The sequence below is a fragment of the Carcharhinus amblyrhynchos genome, chromosome 30, assembly GCF_965287045.1.
Source record: "Carcharhinus amblyrhynchos chromosome 30, sCarAmb.v2.hapA, whole genome shotgun sequence".
Classification (NCBI taxonomy): domain Eukaryota; kingdom Metazoa; phylum Chordata; class Chondrichthyes; order Carcharhiniformes; family Carcharhinidae; genus Carcharhinus; species Carcharhinus amblyrhynchos.
In genome coordinates this window covers 22,006,228-22,029,392 of record NC_137353.1, presented here as the reverse complement: position 1 = coordinate 22,029,392, position 23,165 = coordinate 22,006,228, and the positions used below count along the sequence as shown (strand labels likewise).

Here is a 23,165-nt window from a genome sequence, read left to right as displayed (position 1 = left end):
GTGTTCTGGAGCTTTGCATTCCTCATGTGTTATACCTCACAGTGAACTAAGTAAAAGTAATCAGTAGCTTGATTTTTTTTTTCCAAATCACTAATTACACTTTGCACACTGTATTTCTGAATATTAGCCCTGACATTTTGCCAGGATATTTCCCTGGCCTGGTCACCCTGATGCCGTCCTTGTTATTTTTAGATACTGCAAACTGTCTCTTGATATTTGAGCGTCCAATTCCATCATAACAGCACAGAGCAGCTCAGCAACCAAACATATTTCACAGATTGTGGCCATTTCAAATGACAACTGAACAAAGCAGTGATCATATGGTGAAGGAGGCCTATATAATGTCACAGGATTACATCAGGTATGTGACTGGTAGGACATCAAAACCTGCTCCCAGTGTGGCTACAGCAGCCCTGAGACATGCAGGAAGTGACCTCCTGGAGAAATACCCCATCTTCTTCAAGCGATGGCCCCGGATTTTCAAGGAGGTTTGTGCTGACAATGCCTGCGACTATTTATTCACGATGCTGGATGAGCATTTCCAACCAGAGAAACCCTGGCAGAAGAAAGAATTGACCTGGAGTGGGATCCTTTCCATTTATGTCTTGGCTGGGCAGCTAGCCATATACTGCCAGAAAAATGGCATGGAGTCTGTGGTAGAGGAGCTGGAATTCAGAGTGGGACAGTATGTGGAGAGAAATGTGTGTCCAAAAATTAGAGAAAGCGGAGGATGGGTGAGTATGACAGTTTTTACATAGTGACCCTGAGGCAATGCAACCAAAATAGTTTAAATGCACTAACTGGCATGTAACTTACTGCCTAGCAACAGTGATATTGTGGGAAACTGCACCAGTGTGTTAGTGGTTTGGTTAGTCTCCAGATGGGACTTTCCACCTTGATTTTGTCTGACTCCTAAAAATGTGACATCCCACACTCCACATGACCCCTCACAGCACCAGGGACTCAAGTTCAATTCCTGCCTTGGGTCACCGTCTGTGTGGACTTAGCACATTTTTCCCATGTCTGCATGGGTTTCCTCCGGGTGCTCCAGTTTCCTCAAAGATGTATGGATTGTCCTTGGTAAATTGCCCCTTACTGTCAGGGAGACAAGCTAGGGTAAATGCATGGGATTATGGGGATAGGGCCTGAGTGGGATTGTGGTCAGTGCAGATTTGATGGGCCAAATGACCTCCTTCTGCATTGTAGAATTCTATACTGTATGATTTACCAGCAGCAAAGCAAGCAAAATCACTATTTTCAAAAGATTTGATCGCTAGTTCTCAGTTTTTCAGTAATGGGACTAGATCATTGCTGTGACCTTCACAATAGTTCTTGTGTCTATCTTGACCATGAGGTCATGGGTCAATTTCCTTATTTTTCATTGGTAAAGTATTTTAGTCTTTGTATTTTTCTCCTTTCTAATTGGTTATTTTATACTTTTGTTGTTCACCAATTGTGTTATGCCAAAGATTTCTGTCCAATTGGATGGCACAGTGGTTAGCAGTGCTGCTTCACAGCACCAAGAACCCGCATTCAATTTTGGCCTTGGATGACTGCCCGTATGGAATTTGCATGTTCCTTCCGTGTCTGCATGTGTTTCCTCCAGGTGCTCCGGTTTCCTCCCACAGTCCAAAAATGTGCAGGTTAGGTTGTTTGGCCATGCTAAATTGTCCCTTATTGACAGTGGGATTAGCAGGGTAAATAAATAGCTTTAGGGGTTAGGGCCTGGGTGGGATTGTTGTTGGTGCAGCCTCGATGGGCTGAATGGCCTCTTTCTGCACAGTAAGGAGTCTCAGAACACCAGGTTAAAGTGGAGAGTGGACAGGATCTCCAAGAAGAGACACAGACATCAAGTTGCTATACTTTAACCTGGTGTTGTGAAACTTCTTACTGTGTTTACCCCAGTTCAATGCCGGCATCTCCTCTTTCTGCACTGCAGGGATGCTATGATCAATTATATGTTGTCAAAAATAGATTAATATAGACACATTGTGGGCAGATGGCAAACATGCTTAAAGGTAAAAATGATCACAAAACATATAAAAGATTCACAAAATAATCATAATCTGATTAATTGGGCCGATCTCCCCTCCACCCCACAGGGAGTTTGCAGCTCCTCCATTCGCTCCCAGCCACCACATCTAAATGAATCCCTCCAACACGCCCCCATAAGGCTCCCACTGGGGCCTGCCCCTTAGCACTGTTATGTTTACATGAACATGGTGCCAACCTGGCAGTTCCAACTTGCACTAAGGGGCTGTGTCACAGGGCAGTGCTAGGGGGTCTTTCTAGGCAACTTCCCAATCATGTCCCTCTCCCCTGGAGGCTTTGCTTACCTTTACAGCCCCTCCCCTTCCCCCACGTGAACCTGTTGTAAGTGGCACTATCGTGCCATCACGCTGGTGCCTGTTGAATATCTGCTAAGGGCTGAGGTCCTGGAGAGAGTGCTCGCTAATGACATGCTCATGTATTAAAATTAGCATTCTACCATCCCGCGGCATGTTTTGTACTTCTCCACTGGTGAGGGGCCAGTAAGATCAGAACTTGGACACTCGCTGATTTGAAATGCGCTCTCTGGATTTTGAGTGCATACTGCCATCCGCAAAGAGAGATAGAGAGATAGAGACAAGTTAGGTGAGTGTGCAAAATAAGTTGCCACCTTCTGTATTGCAACCATTCTATGATTCAATATCACAAAGACAATAGCTGGTCTCTCAGTCTCTGTGGAGTTAGACATTTACATGTGTGATCTGTTCACTGGGGAATTAATTCCCTCTTTCCTGCACTACTGGGTGGCTCAACTCTGCCAACTGCGAAGAGTTACATTCCCCCTTCTTGTGAAATGGGAGGGTAAAGTTCATATACAATTTATATATTCACACAACAGGTATATGCTACATCAATTGGATGATATGAAGGCTGTGCCAGGAGTTCAAAGAACTGAAGAGTCAAACACAAATGCAAACCCCCTCCTCAATCATCACAACCCAATCCTCCCTGGGTTGAGTGAAGTGGACTCAATACGAGATGGGCTATTGGATTTTAAACACAACCAGAACAAAGGCAGGATCAACTTTTAGTGCTAAAGGTCCCAGGCAAACATTAAAAATCTTATGACATTGTTTGAAAAAGAACATGGAAGTTCTCATGGTTAGCATTCTCCCTTGAACTAACAACATGAAGCACTGATTGACTCATTGCTGTATGTAACACCTTGGTGTGCACTGAATGCTTTTTTGCAATATGTGATAAGGCAGTATATAAAGCAAGTATTTCTCCTCATTTCAAACTGTGCTACCTTCTTTCTTTCTCAGTCTGGCTTTATACAGCGTTATGCTAAGAAAGAAGAACCTGAACATACCATTATCCGAGGATGTTGTGGCGTATTACTCCTGCTGGGTGTCATGTCATTGACTTACTATGTTTACAGGAGAAGGCTATACTGATGGAATTGGCTGCAGCCCTTCTGAGACATTCACCATTGTTCTGCATTCTCTGCACAGCATAGCAGATCAACCTCACTGGCCATCTATTACCAATCCAACTATTCCTGTCTGGCATGATCTATCCTAGCACAATGCACATGTTCTCCCAGACAACATTTTCACTTGATGGCTCACACCAAATACATATATGTGATTCATTAATTGGTTAAATTCTGTGCTTGACTCTTATATGTCTATTGAAACATTGGATAATTTAAATAAAAACAAATTATTGCAGATGCTGGAATCTGAAACCAAAACAGAAAATGCTGGAAAATCTCAGCAGGTTTGGCAGCATCTATAAGGAGAGAAAAGTGTTGATGTTTCGAGTCCAGATGACCCTTTGTCAAAGCTCATATTTAGATAATTTAACCTCTGCTTTCTATCAGCCTTTCCACTTAACTAAATTGTGGGATAAGGATGTTTCTTACATTAAACAATAACTACAATTCAAAAGTAATTTTTTTGACTGAAGGGTGCTCTGAGGTCACAAGAAGAATGATACAATTGCATGTTTTTCTATGGTAACTTGACTTGACAATAGAGAATTCACACCAACTCATTATCTCAGCCATTTCTTTGTGTAAGATTTTAGTGGTGTGAATTCCTATCTGTTCTTTTGTAGATAGCAATGCTGTTGGGTTTGTAACAGATAAAAATGAATAAATGAACCTTGAGAATCTGATACAAGAACAGAAAATGTTGGAAATAGAGAGCTTCTGATAAAAATAAGGACAGGGTAATGTTTCAATGATGGAGGATCCCAATAAAAACATGAAGCTGTTTGATTTTATTTCAGATGTGGATCTGTTGTTTCCATAGCATTCTCTGCTTTAGCAACAGTTTCTATGAATAAATAACATCATTTTTTCATTTGGTGTCAAGTCCTATCTTGTTCCAGCATTCCTATACTTTACCCCTTCAGGAGGAGAGGAGAAGTGAAGGAAATTGGATAAATGACAAATAATGTTCCGCAAAATAAAATCCAACTGAGTTAGTCCCGCCACCCAGTGGACATGAAGCATCATTACTAGTGATTCCTGCTAGGAAATCCACAAACCTCTGAACGTTAAGTTTTAAGTTTACTTATTATTGTCACAAAGAGGCTTACAATTAACACTGCAATGAAGTTACTGTGAAAATCCCCTAGTCACCACACTCTGGTGCCTGTCCAGGTACACTGAGGAAGAATTTAGTATGGCCAATGCACCTAACCAGCATGTCTTTCAGACTGCGGGAGGGAACTGGAGCACCCGGAGGAAACCCATGCAGACATGGGGAGAATGTACAAACTCCACACAGACAGTGATCCAAGCTGAGAATCAAACCAGATCCCTGCTGCTGTGAGGCAGCAAGGCTAACCACTGCACCACCCTTGTTATTAAAGAATACAAAACTTTTAACACATTTGCTCTGATACTGGTCCTGATTCTCTGAAGAATCTAGTTGGATTGCCCAACATCAATCTGCAGAAATCTGAGACATAAAGACACAGGATGAAGTCTTACCAAAAAAAAATGACAGTGTTAGTTTCAGTGCAAAAAAATGAAGTGTTTCCCACCAATGGCACTGGTGTGATTTCAGACTGATTCTTACATCTCATTAGCAATAATTTTACACTCACAAAATCACCCTACTCCTGTAGAGTGTTCCCTCTGATTTGCCAGCTAAACAACAACTTAACCACTGCAATCACTGGGAAGTTCTGTATAAATGGTTCCACAGCACTTGTTCCAGAATGTCTGCAGGGGATGGCCACCAAGAGGTCCTCACCATGCTCTTTGAAGGCAGCCCTGACCAGACTGCTGGATGGATGGAGCAGAGGTAGGGCACACTCTATCCCCATTCCACGAGAAGGAGTTCTGATATTAAAGAAATGGAGCTGGCTTACCTGTTTTCTACAAGCCTTTATCATTGTTCCTGCTTGAAGCAATGGGGTTCAAATGAGTTTCCTGGGATCCTGCAGCATGTTTCACACTACTGTACCAGCAAGGGAGCTAGAAAATTGGAACTTAGAAACTCACCAGCACAAATTGCGCTTTCCCGAATGTTGCTGGATTTTGAGCATGTGCCACCATTCCCGCAGGTGCTGAGAGCAGGCTCAAAACCGTCCCCCACATACTGAGTTCCCACAGAATGGAACAAAAATCAGCATTTACAAGGCTGCCAAATTCTTGAATGCGTTGAGTTGCATTCACCCGAGTCCCAAGGTCAATGCACTGGACAGCCTCTAGACTCAGATTAAGTGATCTCTCCTAATTTGTGGATTTTGATACTGAACATCCCCACAGCATCTGACCTGGCAGCATCACAACAAGTGATAGTAGGTGGATCAACAAGGCTGAATTGTCCCTTAGTATCCCAGGATATGTCAGTTAGGAGATTAGGGGTAAATGCGCAGGGTTATGGGCATATGACCTGCATAGGATGCTCTGTGGGTGAATTGGTGCAGCTTGAAGGGCTGAATAGCCTCCTTCTGCATTGCAGTGATTCTATGATTCTAATTCTGTCTGCATTTGATCCCCACACATAGACTTCCAACAGAGTCCACCATATAGTCCTCGGGTATGGGAATAATCAGGTTTTCTCTCTTAATTCAGACTCTGAGGTCAAATGTAGCACCAGTCCTGCCACCTCAGTTGAGACCAGAGAGCAGTTCCTTACCCAATGCTGGTAAAGAAACTCTTGGGATACACATCATATTCAACTCATCCCTTCACATGTCTGTTCCCGGAGTAATAACACTGACAATGCAGTTTTTTCTCTCTGACTATTTATTGACTGAAATACTTTCAATTAACTTTATATAGAATGTGACAGAAACAAACTGGAGATGATCACCAACAATTAATGGATCGGTTAACAGACAAAATCACTTTAAATCATGTACAAGTCTCAAGTAACTGAGTTCACAATTTTCCTAACCAATTTTCTCCCTATCCTGAATGTACCAATCCTTGCCCAGTTCAGTGATTCATAGATTCAAGCATCTTCCAGTGATCTCCCCATTTCCATTCTTCACATGGAGACCTAGACATTGAGTGCCAGCAGAGTATTTGACTCTGGGGAGAAATAAAACTCAGCCCAATCCCATCCCTCACCCAATGTCCACACAGGCTTTAAGCAGTGACCAAACTGCTTACTATGGATCTCTGGCGTATTTCTTTCATCCCTAGTTCAGGGATGCTTATGCTAATTGTAACTCCCTAGCAGCATCCCAACTGAGATCAGTAAATGCCACACAGGATCTGAGATCTTTTTGTCTCACAGAGCCTAATTTTCAGCTTTAAAAGTTTACCATAAGAAATAAATTGGAATGTGCAGCCAGTATGTATGTATGGCCCTTCCCCCACAGAAACATGTGCCCAGTTTACAAACCAGTGAGAGGGTTCCAGATGTTCGCTTGAGTAGAAAGGCTTCCTTAGCATACTTACCTTCCTCATGTGGTAATGAGGCGGTTGGAACCCCAATACATACACTTCCCACAATGTTTTCAGGTGTTTCTTTATATACCACCAAACCCTGGTATTGAAGAGAAAAGGTAGTTTCCCTATCTGGCTGCCTGCAACCTTTACCTCTCGCTCCAAGTTTCTAAAGTATACAATCAGCAAATTAAAAATTAATTGAAAGGCACTAAGGCTCAGAACTGTCCCAAACCGCAGCATGCTCTTGAATGGTCTGAGACTCTCCACTCAGCTGCTGTCTCTTTGGTGATCCAGGATTTGTGTGTCAGATACTCTCGATCGCTGCTGTACACTCTGCTGGGGTTGTCTTACTGTCCCACTGTAATTGACTTCTGAGGAATCCTGTAAATCATAATTTATTGTTTAAATTTAATGTGGCAACAATGGTTCAGTTGGCAGCATTCTTGCCTCTGAGTTACAAGGCTCTGGGTTCAAGTCCCACTCCATAGTAAGTTATAATTCAAAGAAGGACAGGGGAGTTATTGCTTGGTGTACCGGCCAATATTTATCCCTCAATCAACAGCACAAAAACAGATTAATCGATCATCCTCACATTGCTGTTGTGGGAGTTTGCTGTGGTACAAATAACCCATCACATTTCCCACATTACCAGCAGTCACTATACTCCAAACATACTTAATTGTGCTTTGAGACATCCAGTTGCTATGAAAAGCACCATACAAATGCTTTCTTTATTAAAATTTGCTCCACCTCCCATTCTCCACTAAAGGTGCTGACTTCTGTTGGCATTCAGTACCTTAGGAACCAGCTGCCCACCATTAACTTAGACTCACACTTAATGAGTGAGCTAGGATTCTACTGCCCAGGCTTCCTTTCACAGGATGAAATGTTTACAGATTAGGAAATTAAAAAAAAAACAAAATTATCTGTATCCAAACCTGGAAAAAGCATTCAACACCAGAAAAGAGTGCTAACACAAATAAATAAATGTTCTCAAGTGTGCAAGCATGAAAGGAAGTGCGCATATGTATAGATGAATGTGGACATAAGAGTTTGTGTGGAGGTATTTGTGAACATGCAAAGGGTGCATCCCCACATGGAGTTGAGTCTGCAAGCAGTGAATGTTCAGCTGGTAAGAGCATTGTCAACATTACTTTTTTTTTAGGAAGATATGCATGAATGTCATTATGAATTGAGATGCAAACAGAAATACATCAACTTTTAAAAATGATTAAACCAAGTGATGGAAGAATGCAGAAAACAAACAAGGAATTATCTAAGTGAAGAAGTTTGACCAAATGAATTCCTGGATGTTTTACACTTTGAACAGGAGGTTTCTAGCAATCAGCATCTGGAAGGGGTATTACCTCATGCTGAGGTATGGTCTGATCCAGTCATCTCTGATATTAAAGAAGGCAAGGAACTTGCTTACCTGTTGTCTACAGGCCTTTATCATTGATCCTGCTTGAAGCAGACATAACATCTCTCCAACCAGCGATAAGAGAACATGGAACACGTCTGCCCACGTCCCAACAGTCAGGGTCAAAATCAGCAGCCCACCCATCCTCACACCTACTGTCTGATAGATACTCTGCTCACTTGGATTCTGCTTCTGCTCCTCTGAAACATGACAAAAGAGATCAGTTGCAATGGCACCATCCAAACACTGAACATAAAAATGTCCCAAGCTGGTTCACATACCCAGGGTACAAATTCACAAATCATTAGAAGTAGTAATGCAGGCTGACAAAGTCACCTAACATCTTTGGATTGTGGGAGGAAACCAGAGCACCCGGAGGAAACCCACACAGACATGGAGAGAACATGCAAACTCCACAAACAGTCACCTAAGACTGGGATTGAATCTGGGTCCCTGATTCTGTGAAGCTGTAGTGCTAACTACAGTGCCACCCATAAGGGCAGCTAACCAAAAGCTTGATTAAAGATATGTTTTAAGTAGTGTCTTACAGGAGGAAAGTGGTCAAAAAGGCAGTGAGGTTTAGGGATGGAATTTTAGAGTTTAGGGCCTTGGCAACTTAAGGTTACCACCAGGAGTGATTAAGATCAACGATGCCCAAGAGGCCAGAATTAGAGGAGTGCTGATATCCGATAGTTTGTTAAGTGGAAATATAGGGAGAGGCCAGGCCATGCAGAGACTTGCAAACATTGATGAGAATTTTTAAATCGAAATGATTTAAAAAGATAATGCCAGAAGTGGGATGCTACAAATAACAGGAAAGACCGAACAGGCTGAGCTCTTTTTCTCTAAAAAAGAAAAGTCTGATCGAGGTTTTGACGTGGTAAACAGATGTTTCGACTTGGTGGGGAGGGGGAAAGAGGGAATGAGTTCAAAACTAAGGACCATAAGTAACAACATGTTGTTACATATCACACTCAGGGAATCTGAGTTGCTGCTGGAACATGCATCTTTACATACAAGTTGCAGCCTGGAATTATGGATAGTGAGGGTGGCAGCTCCAATTTGTTTCCATCATATGGCTGACCAGGAATTACTCCTGCTCTTACTGCTTGTTAATGGTACGTGTTGGACATAGGGGGGATGGTGGTGTAGTGGTATTGTTGCAGGATTGGTAACCCAGAGAACTAGGGTAATGCTCTGGGGACCCTGGTTCAAATCCCACTGCAGCAGATGGTGAAATCTGAATTCAATAAAAATCTGGGAATTAATGTTGACCATGAAACTATTGTTGTAAAAACCCAGTTGGTTCACTTATGGCCTTTAGGGAAGGAAATCTGCCGTCCCTGTCTGATCTGGCCCGCATGCGACTCCAAACCCACTGCAAGGGGTGACACAGTGGTTAGCACTGCTACATCACAGCGCCATGGACCTGGGTTCGATTCCCAGCTTGGGTTGCTGTCTGTGTGGAGTCTGCATGTTCTCCCCGTGTCTGCGTGGATTTCCTCCAGATTCCTCCCACAGACAAAAGATGTGCATGTTAGGTGGATTGGTCATGCTAAATTGCCCCTTAGTGTCAGGAGATCAGCAGGGTAAATATGTGAGGTTACAGAAATATCCTGGATAGGATTGTGGTCGGTGCAGACTCGATGGAAATGGCCTCCTTCTGCACTGTAGGGATTCTATGATAATAATGTGGTTGACTCTTAACCGCCCTCAGGGACAGGCAATAAATGCTGGCCCAGCGAGTGGCACCCACGTCCCATGAATGAATAAAAAAAGTCATGAACATAACTTCTTTGACCACTAAGCTCTTCTGACACAAAAGCAGCACAGTGCCACCAAAACCGCTAGATATAGCATTGTCACTAATCAATTCAGTAAGGAACTAAGGAAAAACTTATACATCTAAAACCTGGTGAGAATGTAGAACTTTCTACTACATTGGAGTGGTTGAGGCAAATAGCATTGGTGCATTTAAGGGGATGCTGGATAAAAACATGAAGGTATGTTAATAGGGTGAGAATAAGCAAGATGGGAGAAGGCTCATATGGAGCATAAACACCAGTTGAGCCAAATGACCTGTTGTAAAATTCTTTACAATAAAGATAAAGGAAAGAAACACTGAATCTGAGACTAATACATGAAGGCTGGCTTGAAGAGTTTGATATAGTGGAGGGATATGTATAGTTAGGACTCAGGCAGCTGAAGGCTCTGCTATGAATAGTGGGGTGAAGGAGGAGTGGGTACACAGAGAAGCTGGGCAGCCTGCAGCTGCTTAGGGCCTCACCATCACCTCTTATAACAAATTCCTATCATTACGAATAAATCGCAAATTCGTGTCATTTCTTTCCATAAATGCAAAGATCATAATGCATTCTGCACTTGCCGCTCCCATAAACTCCTGCATTTCCAAGTTTCCACAGATTAAAGATATTGCAGGGCATACAACCCTGTACACAGGAGGACTTGGGGTAGACGAGGGAACCTTGTGTAAAATGACCAGTTAATAAGAATAAAAACTGACAGGATTTCTCCAAAAGGGAGGTCAAACAGTGAAACTTGCAGTTTTCACATTTTGTCCCAATTTCGTCTCCTGAGAACACTAACTCCTTCCTGGAGTGCAGGTTCCACAGCTGCTGGCTCCCATTCAGTATTCTGTCCCTCCTTTGTGTGAGTTTCTTGACAATGAATCTTGGAAGGACATTTTTCCATGGGAGTTTCACAGCAGACTTGATCCAACCACACCCCTCATCTGCACAATTTCTGGAAAGAATCACTGGACAGCGATTAAGCTCGGAACCTTGGCTGACTTTTTTCCTTAATGTTGAGATATTGAAGTTCCAACAGCTGCCCTGGTTTAGGTCAGTTAAAATCAGCACAGACCACGTAAAGGAACTGGAATGAAGCTAGTCTGTACAGAAGTGTCACAGTTGGCCACTAGGGGTATGGCCATGGGTGACCTTGGATTTGCCCTTTCGCTTCACAGCTATTAGACATAGCAGACTATTCCATTCTGCGCACTATCCTAACAATTCTCACCTTGCATGTAAATCACCAGCAGAGTGTAGCAGATAGTCAGGGGTGTCCAGAATCTTATTGCCTCTGAGGTGGTGATGAAGTCTCTGTTAATGAGGAAGATGGCTGCCGCATCCGCCACGATGAACTCAACCGTCAAGGCATTGCACAGCAGTTTAGGAATCTGATGCCAGGTAGTCAGAAGGAATATGCACACTCCACAGTACCGCTCCTTACTGTGTAATTCATACATTGTGTTGACGTGCTTTACCAGTTTCCGCATATACCACACGAGGAGGCCAGCAAGGCTGGTGCTTAGCATCAAGCTTAAAGTTGAGTGAGGTGCCCCCTCATTCAGAAAGCTCAGGCTGGCCGTCATACCACATCCCACAGAAAACTGACATAGCAGGAAGAGTTGTTTCCTGGACGGTCCCTAAAAACCATTGGAAAGTTTAGTCTTACACTGTTCACATCTGCCAATCAAGTGTTCAAATAGCAAATCAACTTTACAATCAAAAATAATTATCTGTTAGTTGGTACTCCAATAACTTTTTTAAAATTTATTTGTGGGACATGGGTGTTGCTGGCTGGCCAGCATTTATTGTCCATTGTTAGTTGCCCTTGAGAAGGTAGTGGTGAGCTGCTTTCTTGAATTGCTGCAGTCCACGTGCTGTAGGTTGACCCACAGTGCTGTCAGGGAGAGAATTCCAGTATTTTGACCCAAATCAGGATGGTGAGTGGTTTAGAGGAAAACTTGTAGTTGGTGGTGTTCCCATGTGTCTGGATGGATGGAAGTGATCATGGGTTTAGCATTTCTTTGGTAAAATGCTGCAGTGCATCTTGTAGATAGTACACACTGCTGCTACTGAGCATCAGTGGTCGAGGGAGTGGATGCGGTGCCAATCAAGCGGACTATTTTGTCCTGGATGGTGTCAAACCTCTTGAGTGTTGTTGCAACCACACACATCCAGGCAAGTAAGGGATATTCCATCACACTCCTGACTTCTGATGGTGGATAGGCTTTGGGAAGTCAGGAGGTGAGTTACTCACTGCCGTATGCCTCTGACCTGCTCTTGTAGCTACTGTGTTTATGTAGCCAGTCCAGTTGAATATCTGGTCAAATGGTAACTCCAAGGATGTTGACAATGGAGGATTCAGTAAGGGCAACAATATCAACGGCTGTTCACTATGTGCACATTTACCTACTTGTGCTCCTGTACCTGCTTAGTTGCTTGCATTTAGCTGCCTGTAGTGATACAGCTTTACGGTTTCTACACCGATTATTATTTATGTCTGTGAAGGCTCCTCTCAGCTGCCTCCTTTCAAGGACTTAAAAGCCCATCTTCCTCAGCTCTTCCATAACTCAACTCTTAGATTGTTCTCCTACAGCTTTCAAATCTGCACGAATTCTCAGGTCTTGAATCTGACACTGCCCAAATGACTCAGCTGATAAGTGTACTAAGCCATACAGACCAGCAAGATCCCAGATCTGATGACTGCTCTGCATTACACAGCTTGGGCAACAACAGTTGTACAACTGGTCTAAACAAATCTGGAGCAGAGTCCAAAGGCTACACACAGAGTCACGCAAAAAAGGCAGAGTAACAATCAGTGTGCTCCTAATCCAGAATTCATCACATCCTCTTATCTCCCATTCCACTAAAGGAATCTCCTGCATTTATGGCAATAGCAATGTGCCTGATTTCCTAACATGACATTTAAACCCTGTAATTGGGATGGGCAGAGATCGTTCTGCATGTTACACTGACTCTGTGTGTCACCCCATCAAAAGTAATAAAGACCATAGAAACTTACATGATTGTTGGAAAGCAGCGTGGAAATGATTCGAAGGGAGAATTCCAGCACCACCAGAGAGGACACTCTGGATCCCACGATGGAGAATAGGATGGTCAGGACGCATAAATGCAGGAAATCCAGAATTTGTCGCCGGGAATGCAGCCTGGGAGCTTTGGCTCCAACTCGGGCAGGTTCACTGAAACAATAAAATGGCAGACCTTCCTCATGACTGATTCAAAATATGTGTTTTTCCCTTCAGAGTACAGCAGCCTGAAGAGATCCTGGTTTGTGTGCACTCCTAGTACCAGTTGCTGAGACCATCAGAGAATGCTTCTGGGATGACTCCCTCCAATTCTGCTTTCCTGTCAGGTGGGATCAAGTCTGAATCTCATTACTCCCCATTCCTTCCTCTCCAATTATTTCTCAGGATGAAAAGGGGTCAAATCCTAGTGTGTTTTATTGCTCTTTGACAATAAGCAGTGAACAATTACTGCAGGACACAACCATTGTGTGGATTTTCTCTCAGGAATGACTCAAAGCACTTTGCAAACAATGAATTATTTCACCAAGGTAAATGTGGCAGCTGTTTCGCACATAGCAAGATCCCACAAACATTAACGAGATGGATGATAAATTTGACTGTTTTTCTTGGCTTTGTGTGAGAAATAATAGTCACAGAATTCCTACAGTACCAAAGGAGACCATTTGGCCCATTGAGTCTGTGCCAACCACAATCCCACCCAGGCCCCATTCCTATAACCCTCATTAACCTGCTAATCTCCCTGACACTAGGGTCAATTTAGCTTGGGCAATCAATGTAACCCGCACACCTTTAGACTGTGGGAGGAAACTGGAGCACTCAGAGGAAACCCATGCAGACATGGGGAGAAATTGCAAACTCCACACAGACAGTGACCCATGGCTGGAATCGAACCTGGGATCTTGGCACTGTGAGGCAGCAGTGCTAACCACTGTGCCGCCCTCATTGTTGTTTGAACAGTGCCATGAGAGCCTGAACACACACCTGCGATATTAAGTCAAGTAGGCAAGTCTTTGGTTTAACATCTCATCATCTGAACATGGACAGCTTCACAGAAATTGATCAAGAAGGTGGTAAAGGGAAGGTGAGGGTTCAACAGCATGGGAGAAGGGATAGGGTGTAAAATATTGTACACTGATCTGTAGGAAGTTATGAATCACCTTGGACGTAATATCAGGCAGGCAACCAAACAATACAACTGCAGATCTGGAGCCAATGATAGAGGGAGAGAGGTAAAGCTGGAGGTATATATAGAAGAGGATTGTATGTTACTGAAAGGTAGCATGTAGACCATGATTAGGAAGACCCTTGCACATAACCTTGGAAGTGACTGAGCGATAGGGAGAAAACCTACTGAGGGAATATCGTGACTGCGTTGAGAAGGTAGAAGGAGTGCAGCCTTAAGTGCCATGGAGGATCATAAGATATAGGAGCAGGATTAGGCCAATCAGCCCATCGAGTCTGCTCCACCATTCAATCATGGCTGATAAGTTTCTCAACCTCATTCTCGCACCTTTTCCCAGTAACCTTTGATCCCCTTACCTATAAGTTCTTGATTGAATTAATTTGTGGATTGTCTAAAAGGTGTTTTTTTTGGAGCAGTTTGTGACGGAGCCTGCTAGGGAATAGGCAAATCTGGATTTGGTGATGTGCAAATGAGGCAGATTTGATTAGGGAACTTAAGGTGAAGGAACCCTGAGGGAGCAGTGACCATAATATGATAGAATTTACCCTGCAGTTTGAGAGGGAGAAGTTGGAATCAGATGTAACGGTATTACAATTAAATAAAGGTAACTACAAAGACATGAGAGAGCAGCTGGCTAGAGTTGATTGGAAAGGGAGCCCTAGCAGGGAAGACAGTGGAACAGCAATGGCAGGAGTTTTTGGGAGTTATTCGGGAGGCACAACAGAAATTCATCCCAAGGAGGAAGAAACATGCTAAGGGGAAGATGAGGCATCCATGGCTGACGAGGGAAGTCAAGGACAGCGTAAAAGCAAAAGGAAAAGCATACAAAGTGGTGAGGATTAGTGGGAAGCCTTTAAAAGGAAACAAAGAAATGGCAGATGAACTGAATAGTTACTTTGCATCAGTCTTCATGGTGGAAGACACCAGTGGGATGCCAGAGCTCCAAGGGAGTCAGGGGATACAGGTGAATGTAATGGTCATCCCTAAGAAGGTTCTGGGGAAGATGAAAGGTTTGAAGGTGGATAAATCACCTGGACTAGATGGACTACACCCAAGGGTTATAAAAGAGATAGCTGAGGAAATTGTGGAGGCATTGGTGGTGATCTTTCAGGAATCACTGGAGACAGAGAGGGTCCCAGAGGACTGGAAAGTAGCTAATGTAACACCACTGTTTAAGAAGAGAGGGAGGCAGCAGATGGGAAATTATAGGCTGGTTAGCCTGACCTCAGTCATTGGCAAGATTTTAGAGTCCATCGTTAAAGATGAGATTGCGGAGTACTTGGAAGTAATAGGACTGAGTCAGCACTGTTTCGTCAATGGGAAGTCATGTCTGACAAATCTGTTAGAGTTTTTGAGGATGTAACAAGGAAGTTAGATAAAGGAGAACCAGTGGACATGATTTACTTAGATTTCCAAAAGGCCTTTGATAAGATGTTGCATAGGAGACTGTTAAATAAGTTAAGAGACCACGGTGTTAAGGATAAGATCTTGGCACAGATAGTGGGTTGGCTGATTGGCAGCAGGCAGAGAGTGAGGATAAAGGGATCTTTTTCAGGATGGCAACCAGTGACTAGTGGTGTGCCTCAGGGGTCAGTGCTGGGACCACAACTTTTCACAGTACACATTAAAGATTTGGAGGAAGGAATTGAAGGTACTGTTATTAAGTTTGCAGGTGATACAAAGGTAGGTAGAGGGACAGGTAATATTGAGGAAGCAGGGGGCTGCAGAAGGACTTGGACAGGCTAGGAGAGTGGGCAAAGACGTGGCAGGTGGAATACAATGTGGAAAAGTGTGAGGTTATGTACTTTGGAAGGAGGAATGGAGGCACAGACTATTTTCTAAGTGGAAAAATGCTTAGAAAATCAGAAACACAAAGGGATTTGGGAGTCATTGTTCAAGATTCTCTTAAGGTTAACGTGCAGGTTCAGTCGGCAGTTAGGAAGGCAAATGCAATGGTAGCATTCATATCAAGAGGGCTAGCATACAAGGGCAAGGATGTACTTCTGAAGCTGTATAACGCTCCAGTCAGACCCCATTTGGAGCACTGTAAGCAGTTTTGGGCCTCGCATCTAAGAAAGGATCTGCTGGCTTTAGAAAGTTTCCACAGGAGGTTCACAAGAATGGTCCCTGGAATGAAGAGCTTGTCGTATGAGGAATGGTTGAGGACTCTGGGTCTGTACTTGGAGTTTAGAAGGATGGGGGGAGACCTTAATGAAACTTACAGGTTACTGCGAGGCCTGGATAGGGTGGACGTAGAGAGGATGTTTCCACTAGCAGGAAAAACTATAATCAGAGGGCACACTAAAGGGATGATCCTTTAAAACAGAGATTAGGAGGAATTTCTTCAGAGAGAGTGGTGAATCTGTGAAACTCTTTGCCGCAGAAGGCTGTGGAGGCCAGATCATTGAGTATCTTTAAGACGGAGACAGATTGGTTCTTGATTAATAACGGGAATCAGGGTTATGGGGAAAAGACAGGAGAATGAGAATGGGAAAAATATCAGCCATGATTGAATGGCAGAGCAGACACGATGGGCCGACTGGCCTAATTCTGCTCCTTCGCCTTTTGGATCAAAGGAGAGTAGCCAATACCGTCCAAAGCTGCAAAGAAACAGAAGAGGGCAAGGGGCTGGGGGGGGGGGGGGGGAGCAGGGGGGGAGAGTTGTAGTGAACTACTTTTTTTTGTTTTCAAAAATGAAGTTAAGGTGGGATTTTCCAGCCATGCTTGTCCTGAAACTGGAAAATCTCTCCCGAGGTCAACGAACCTTTCCCATTGTTTGCCCCTCGCCTGCTCCGATTCCCATAATGAGTGGGACAGTAAAATTCACTTCATCTCAGTGGCAATAATACCTCTTTTTCAAGTTAACAATTACATTACGTGTGACTGATTACCAAGAATTTAACAACAAAAACCTGCAGCCATAAAGTGCCCTTAATCTAGTAAAGTGTCCCATGTCACTTCACAGGGGTTTAGAACAGATCAAAGAGATAGGTTTGAAAGAGTGGCTTAGAATAGAAGAGAAAGGTGGAGAGATTTGTCACATTAAGGAATATGAGGTATTTCAGCAACTGTAACAATGCAGAATGTGCGGTATACTAGGCTACAATACAGTCTGGATGGCATATCTGGGAATATTACATTGAGGATGTGGTGTGCAGTAAAGTATGGTAGAGTATTCCATTTCAGAGTTACAAGAACAAAGTTGATGAGAAAAGCAGTCAGCCCACTTTACCTCTGACTCAGTGGTCAGTATTTGTCACATGCCTGATTGTAACAGCCTGATGCATCTCACTCTTGTCAAAGTGCATTATGTTGGAGGGTGTTATCAAACTTAATGAGTTGTATGGGATCTGTCAGTGTAGAGTGGTTATCAAGAATTGTTCCACAGAGGGGTGAGGTTATAGTATGAAGGGTTATAGTGAGGGTGAGTATAAACACTACAGTAAAAGAAATGAACAATTATTTGAATTACATTGCTATGGGTGACACAGTGGTTAGCACTGCTGCCTCACTGCGCCAGAGACCCGAGTTCAATTTCTGGCTTGGGTCACTGTCTTTGCGGAGTCTGCACATTCTCCCCGTGTCTGCATGGGTTTCTTCCAGGCGCTCCGGTTTCCACCACAGGAGGAAAGACGGGCTGTTCAGGTGGATTGACCTGAACAGGCACCTGACTGTGGCGACTAGGGGAACTTCACAGTAACTTCATTGCAGTGTTAACGTAAACTTACTTGTGACTAATAAATAAACATACGCGGATCCACAACAATACTTTTCACTGTATCTCGGTACATGTGACAATAATAAATCAAATAATAACGGCGAGTTTCGAGGCGGTCGCCGTTACTAATGTGTAAACTTAGTGACAACTAGTGGCGAGGGATACATTCTGCAACAGGGGTCATCAGGATCACTCACTCAGCTTCAGCTAGCCTCGAAAAAGCTGGATTTGTGTATTAAAGTCGAATTCAACTCGCTGCAGAAAGTCAAGAGCTGGTGTTTAACCAGTCTAAGTAGCCTTTTAACGATGTGATTATGGTTAATACCACGGAGCGAGTCTCAAATCACACTTGTCTGTGTCCCTCTATGAGAATACCACGAGATTTGGATTTCACTTTAAGAAAGTTTCCCCCCCCCCACCCCATTAAACTTACTTCAAATACTGGATATGGAGGTTAATCCGCAGCAAATGGTTGAGAACAGCGACAGCACAAGCCGCGATCACACCTATGAACAGAAAGCGGGCGATATTTTTAAAAAAAGGGGCTCAATTTTATAGACTGGCCTCTCGCACTCCGGCCACCAACTCACCCTGCAGCAGGCTGTCTATCGGGTTCGAAGGCAGAGAAATCCACCCAAAGTTGGGGATCCACCGTCGGAGAAAGCCCCACATTTCTAGCCTCCGCTCCCGCCTTTAGGGTCAAAGTCCAGCGGAGTCACACTCGCCTCCAGCGGTTGGTCCAACACCGCCTGGCGACGGCTGTAGAGAGATGCCGGAAGAAGAGATTCAACACCGCAAATACCCCTCAAATATATCACCCCCCCCCAAAAAAAAGCCTTAAATATCCTTTCACAATCTGCAAGCAATCCCCCAAATCTCAAATACCTGTAAAAAAACAAACTCACAAACAGTCTTATAAATATATCCATACATATTATAAATGACCCCATTAAAAGAGAGGCTTGAGACTGTTCTGAATTTGGTAGATAGCTCACTGAAACCAGCAGAACAATATGTAGCTAACTGGATAAGGACAGAAGGTGAAGAGTGGGCAATGTTGAGTCAGGAAGAGAGAGGGCTGATGAGATATTACTGAAGACTTTAAGGAAATAGATAAATTGTTCAGGATTGTCAAAATACTAAAATTGAAGACATAAGCTTTGAGGAGTCTAAGCAGGTTGATTACATCAAATTATTTTATGCAAAAGGTGATGAATGTATGGCACAAACTTGCTGTGGAAGCAGAGAAGTGGGTGGATATTTGAGAGAATAGGCATTAGAGGGAAAGAGATTTTTGGGAATTGCCAACTGGATGCCTGGTCCTACACTTTATATAATTAAATTTTAAATAAATTTGATTGAATATTTAGCTTGGTAATTTATAGGATTTTCTTCTACCATTCAAAGTCATAGAGGTTTACAGCATGGAAAAGGCCCTTCAGCCCAGCTTGTCCATGTCACCCAGCTTTTACCACTAAGCTAGTCCTAATTGCCTGCAGTTGGCCCATATTTCTCTATACCCATCTTACCCATGTAACTGTCTAAATGCTTTTTGAAAGATAACATTGTACACACCTCTACTATTGCACTCACCACCCTCTGACTGAAAGAAATGCCCCTCTGGGCCCTTTTGTATCTCTCACCTTAAACCTATGTCCTCTCGTTTTAGACCTTTGGGAAAAGATGTTGACCATCTACCTTCTCTAAGCCTCTCATTCTTTTATAGACCTCTATAAGATTAGCCTGAAGCCTCCTACGCTTCAGGGATAAAAGTCCTAGTCTATCCAGCCTCCCCTTATAACTCAAACCATCAAATCTCACTAGCACCCTAGTAAACCTTTTCTGCACTCTTTCTAGTTTAATAATATCATTCTTATAATAGGGTGACCAGGACTGTACACAGTATTCCAAGTATGGCCTTACTAATGTCTTGTACAACTTCAACAAGATGTCCCACTCCTGTATTCAATGTTCTGACCAATGAAACCAAGCATGCTGAATGCCTTCTTCACCACCCTGTCCACCTGTGACTCCACTTTCAAGGAGCTATGAACCTGAACTCCTAGATTTTCTTGTTCTATAACTCTCCCCATCGCACTACCATTAACTGACTAGGTCCTGCCACGATTTGATCTACCAAAATGCATCACCTTATATTTATCTAAATTAAATTTCATCTACCGTCCATCGGCCCACTGGCTCATCAAGGTCAAGGTTCCGTTGCAGTCCTAGATAACCTTCTTCACTGTCCAATATGCTACCAATCATCTGCAAACTTGCTCACCATGCCCCATAAATTCTTATCCAAATCATAGGCAACTGGGATCAAGTGGATCCTTTTAAGAGTGTAGAGGTTGTCGGAGTAGAGTTAAGGGAGAAATCAGGAGGGCAAAAAGGGGACATGAGATTGCTTTGCCAGATAAGGCAAATGAGAATCCTAAGAGCTTCTACAAATACATAAAGGTCAGAAGAGTAACTTGGGAGAGAGTAGGGCCTCTTAAGTATCAACAAGGTCATCCATGTCATTCACTTCCTTCTTCTTCTTGATCAGGGCCTCAATGTCCCAAGTCATCCAGGGTTCCCTTTTTCTACCAGCCTTGCCATTCACTCTAAAAGGAATGTGCTTACCCTGAACCCTGGTTAACACACTTTTGAAAACTTCCCACTGTCTGATGCCCCGTTGCTTACTAACAGACATCCCCAATCAACTTTTGAAAATTCCTGTTTACTACCATCAGAATTGGCCATACCCCAATTTCGAATTTTAACTTTTGAGCCAGATCTATCATTCTCCATAGCTATCTTAAGACTAATGGAATTATAATTGCTGGTCCCAAAGTGATCCCTCACTAACAGTTCTGAAACCTGCCCTTCCTTATTTCCCAAGAGGAGGTAAGGTTTTGCTCCCTCTCTAGTTGGGCCATCCACATACTGAATGAGAAAGTCTTCCTGAATACACTCAATAAATTCATGTAAGATGCACATGTTTCAATGTATTGTAAAGGTCTATCATTTGAACCACGAGCATACAATATTTGTCTTCCTCCTCTATTGCAAAATCTACTATGATGTATCTGTGCATGTGTGTAGCTGACACTGCTTTTCCTGCACTCCTGTTCTTTGTTTCTGTGTCTATAATCCACATTAACCAGCTAATATTATCCAATATTCTCTTGTGTATTAAAACCTGCAACACGTCTCCCCCCTAAGTTAATTGAATGGCTTTGTGTGCAGGGTGGTGAATGTGCGACATAAACTCTGCAGATAAATAAAATGAATTCAAAATAAAGGAAAAATATTGCTAATGCTGGAATTCTGAAAACAAAAAATGCTGGAGAATCTCAGCAAATCTGACAATGTCTGTGGAGATAGAATAGGGCTAACATTTTGAGTCAGGATGACCCTTTGTCAGAGCTGGTAAATGGAAAATGACTGCATGCAGTGCCCACTAATTTTGACTGTTGCCTTTCTTCTCTGGATTCTCTCCAACAGAGTCTTATTTGGAGGTTAAAATGTAAGTTTGTACACATGGTTATAAATATTGTTTCATCAATAGGGCACATATCACAATTTGTCTTGACTTATATTCAACATGATCCAGCCTAATATTTGATTAGCCTCATTGATAACAGATTCTCACCTTTCCATGGCCACTCAAATCCTTTACATCCTTTGCCAATTGACATCTTTTCGTGTTGTTATCAAAATTACCAGATGCTGTATTTGATCAGTTGGCACTGCATGCAGTCATTTTCCGTTTACCACGATTCTACTGTTTTAATCTGGTTTTGTAATTTTGCTTTGTTAAAACCCCAGTTTTCCAGCCTCCCCTGAAATTTCCTCTTTACAAAGTGGTTCTTAGAACAATACTGACTGTAGGAATATGGGGTTATGACTCTTACTCTTGGTGTACATCAGGCAAAAGTTTGTGAATTGAAAAAAGCGGAAATTTAAATGCTATTATAATTGCTGAATTGTATAACTGTTACTGGTCATTACAAAATATATTCTGTTCTATATACCCTATTGTGTTTGATGTTTGTTTCGAAGAGATCAAGAACACAGTTATCTAGTAGTACATGATGTCTACTTAGTGGTTTTGTGTATCCTGTTTCAATACTTTCAGTATTTCATTTTAAAGCTATCTACAGTTCCCTCGGCTCACCTTCCGAGTTAATGTAGATGACTTCATCATTTTTACACCATCACTATCTGTTTTTGCTTCCTGTTTCCTTGGGCTGGTTTACAAATCCTGTTTTTTTTATTCATTTGAGGGACATAGGCATCACTGGCTGGCCAGCGTTTGTTGCCCATCCCTTGTTGCCCTTGTTTAAAGGGCAGTTGAGAGTCAACCACATTGCTGTAGGTTTGGAGTCACACATAGGCCAGACCAGGTAAGAACAGCAGACTTCCTTCCCTAAAGGACGTTAACGAACCAGATGGGTCCCATTCCCCTGAAAGGCAGCAACGAGTCTTGAGTGGTCTCCTAAGGGAGTCAAAAGAAGAATCTTCCAGATGTTACCCCTCCAAATTGACCTGTGATTTTGTTTTGCTTCTCGCGGATCACATGGCTTTCAGGTTATGATGTTAAGTGTATTTATTGTGAGTAACAGAGTCTCACAATTATGTAGGAGACACTAGGAGATGTTTTCCTACCTGTCAGTTTATATATGTTTGAATTATTAGCCAGCTCCAAAGTTGTGTTGGGCTCTGCAGTGTAATATAGTTCAGATGCAGGAATAGGCTTTCTGGATTTACTTTACTGGAACATGTGGCCTTAACCTGACAGCAGATTCTTAAAAGACTTTTATATTCTGTTTGTTCCATGCTGGTATTTTGTCCCTTACTGTGTAGTTTCTGATATAACCAGCAGCAACTTAAAGCAAACCTGCCAACTTTGCTTAGGTCCGCAGTGGAGAAGATGTGATAAAATACATCCAACACCAGTATTCCTGCAATATAAATCTGCTATGAATATTATTAAATACCCCACAACCTCACTTTGTCCCTGAATAATTCAAACAAATAAAGCACTATACTGCCACTTCCTGTTTGAACAATGTGCATCATTAATTACAA

The 23,165-nt window shown here is 42.8% G+C and overlaps 2 protein-coding genes across 8 annotated transcripts in view; one reads left to right on the top strand and one right to left on the bottom strand.

Moving 5' to 3' along the window:
* Positions 1–4,358, top strand: part of bcl2l16 (BCL2 like 16) — a 43,823-nt gene extending 39,465 nt beyond the window's left edge. For 2 of the 5 annotated variants that reach the window (XM_080215457.1, XM_080215458.1), the window contains 2 exons: positions 193–734; positions 3,315–4,358. In XM_080215457.1, the coding sequence (XP_080071583.1) occupies positions 294–734; positions 3,315–3,446 (573 nt within the window). In that variant the 5' untranslated portion in view covers positions 193–293 and the 3' untranslated portion in view covers positions 3,447–4,358. Of the gene's footprint in view, positions 1–36; positions 735–2,480; positions 2,635–3,314 lie in introns of those variants that run through there. The other 3 variants (XR_013889681.1, XR_013889682.1, XM_080215456.1) reach the window with 3 other exon arrangements.
* Positions 1–23,165, bottom strand: part of LOC145360300 (transmembrane protein 82-like) — a 54,660-nt gene that overhangs the window by 29,484 nt on the left and 2,011 nt on the right. The window contains exons 2-7 of one of the 3 annotated variants that reach the window (XM_080215453.1): positions 18,677–18,845; positions 18,520–18,592; positions 13,161–13,338; positions 11,370–11,778; positions 8,343–8,530; positions 6,253–7,291 (exon numbers count right to left, since the gene is read on the bottom strand). In XM_080215453.1, coding sequence (XP_080071579.1) covers positions 7,178–7,291; positions 8,343–8,530; positions 11,370–11,778; positions 13,161–13,338; positions 18,520–18,592; positions 18,677–18,758 — 1,044 coding nt within the window. In that variant the 5' untranslated portion in view covers positions 18,759–18,845 and the 3' untranslated portion in view covers positions 6,253–7,177. Of the gene's footprint in view, positions 1–6,252; positions 7,292–8,342; positions 8,531–11,369; positions 11,779–13,160; positions 13,339–18,519; positions 18,593–18,676; positions 18,846–23,165 lie in introns of those variants that run through there. The other 2 variants (XM_080215454.1, XM_080215452.1) reach the window with 2 other exon arrangements.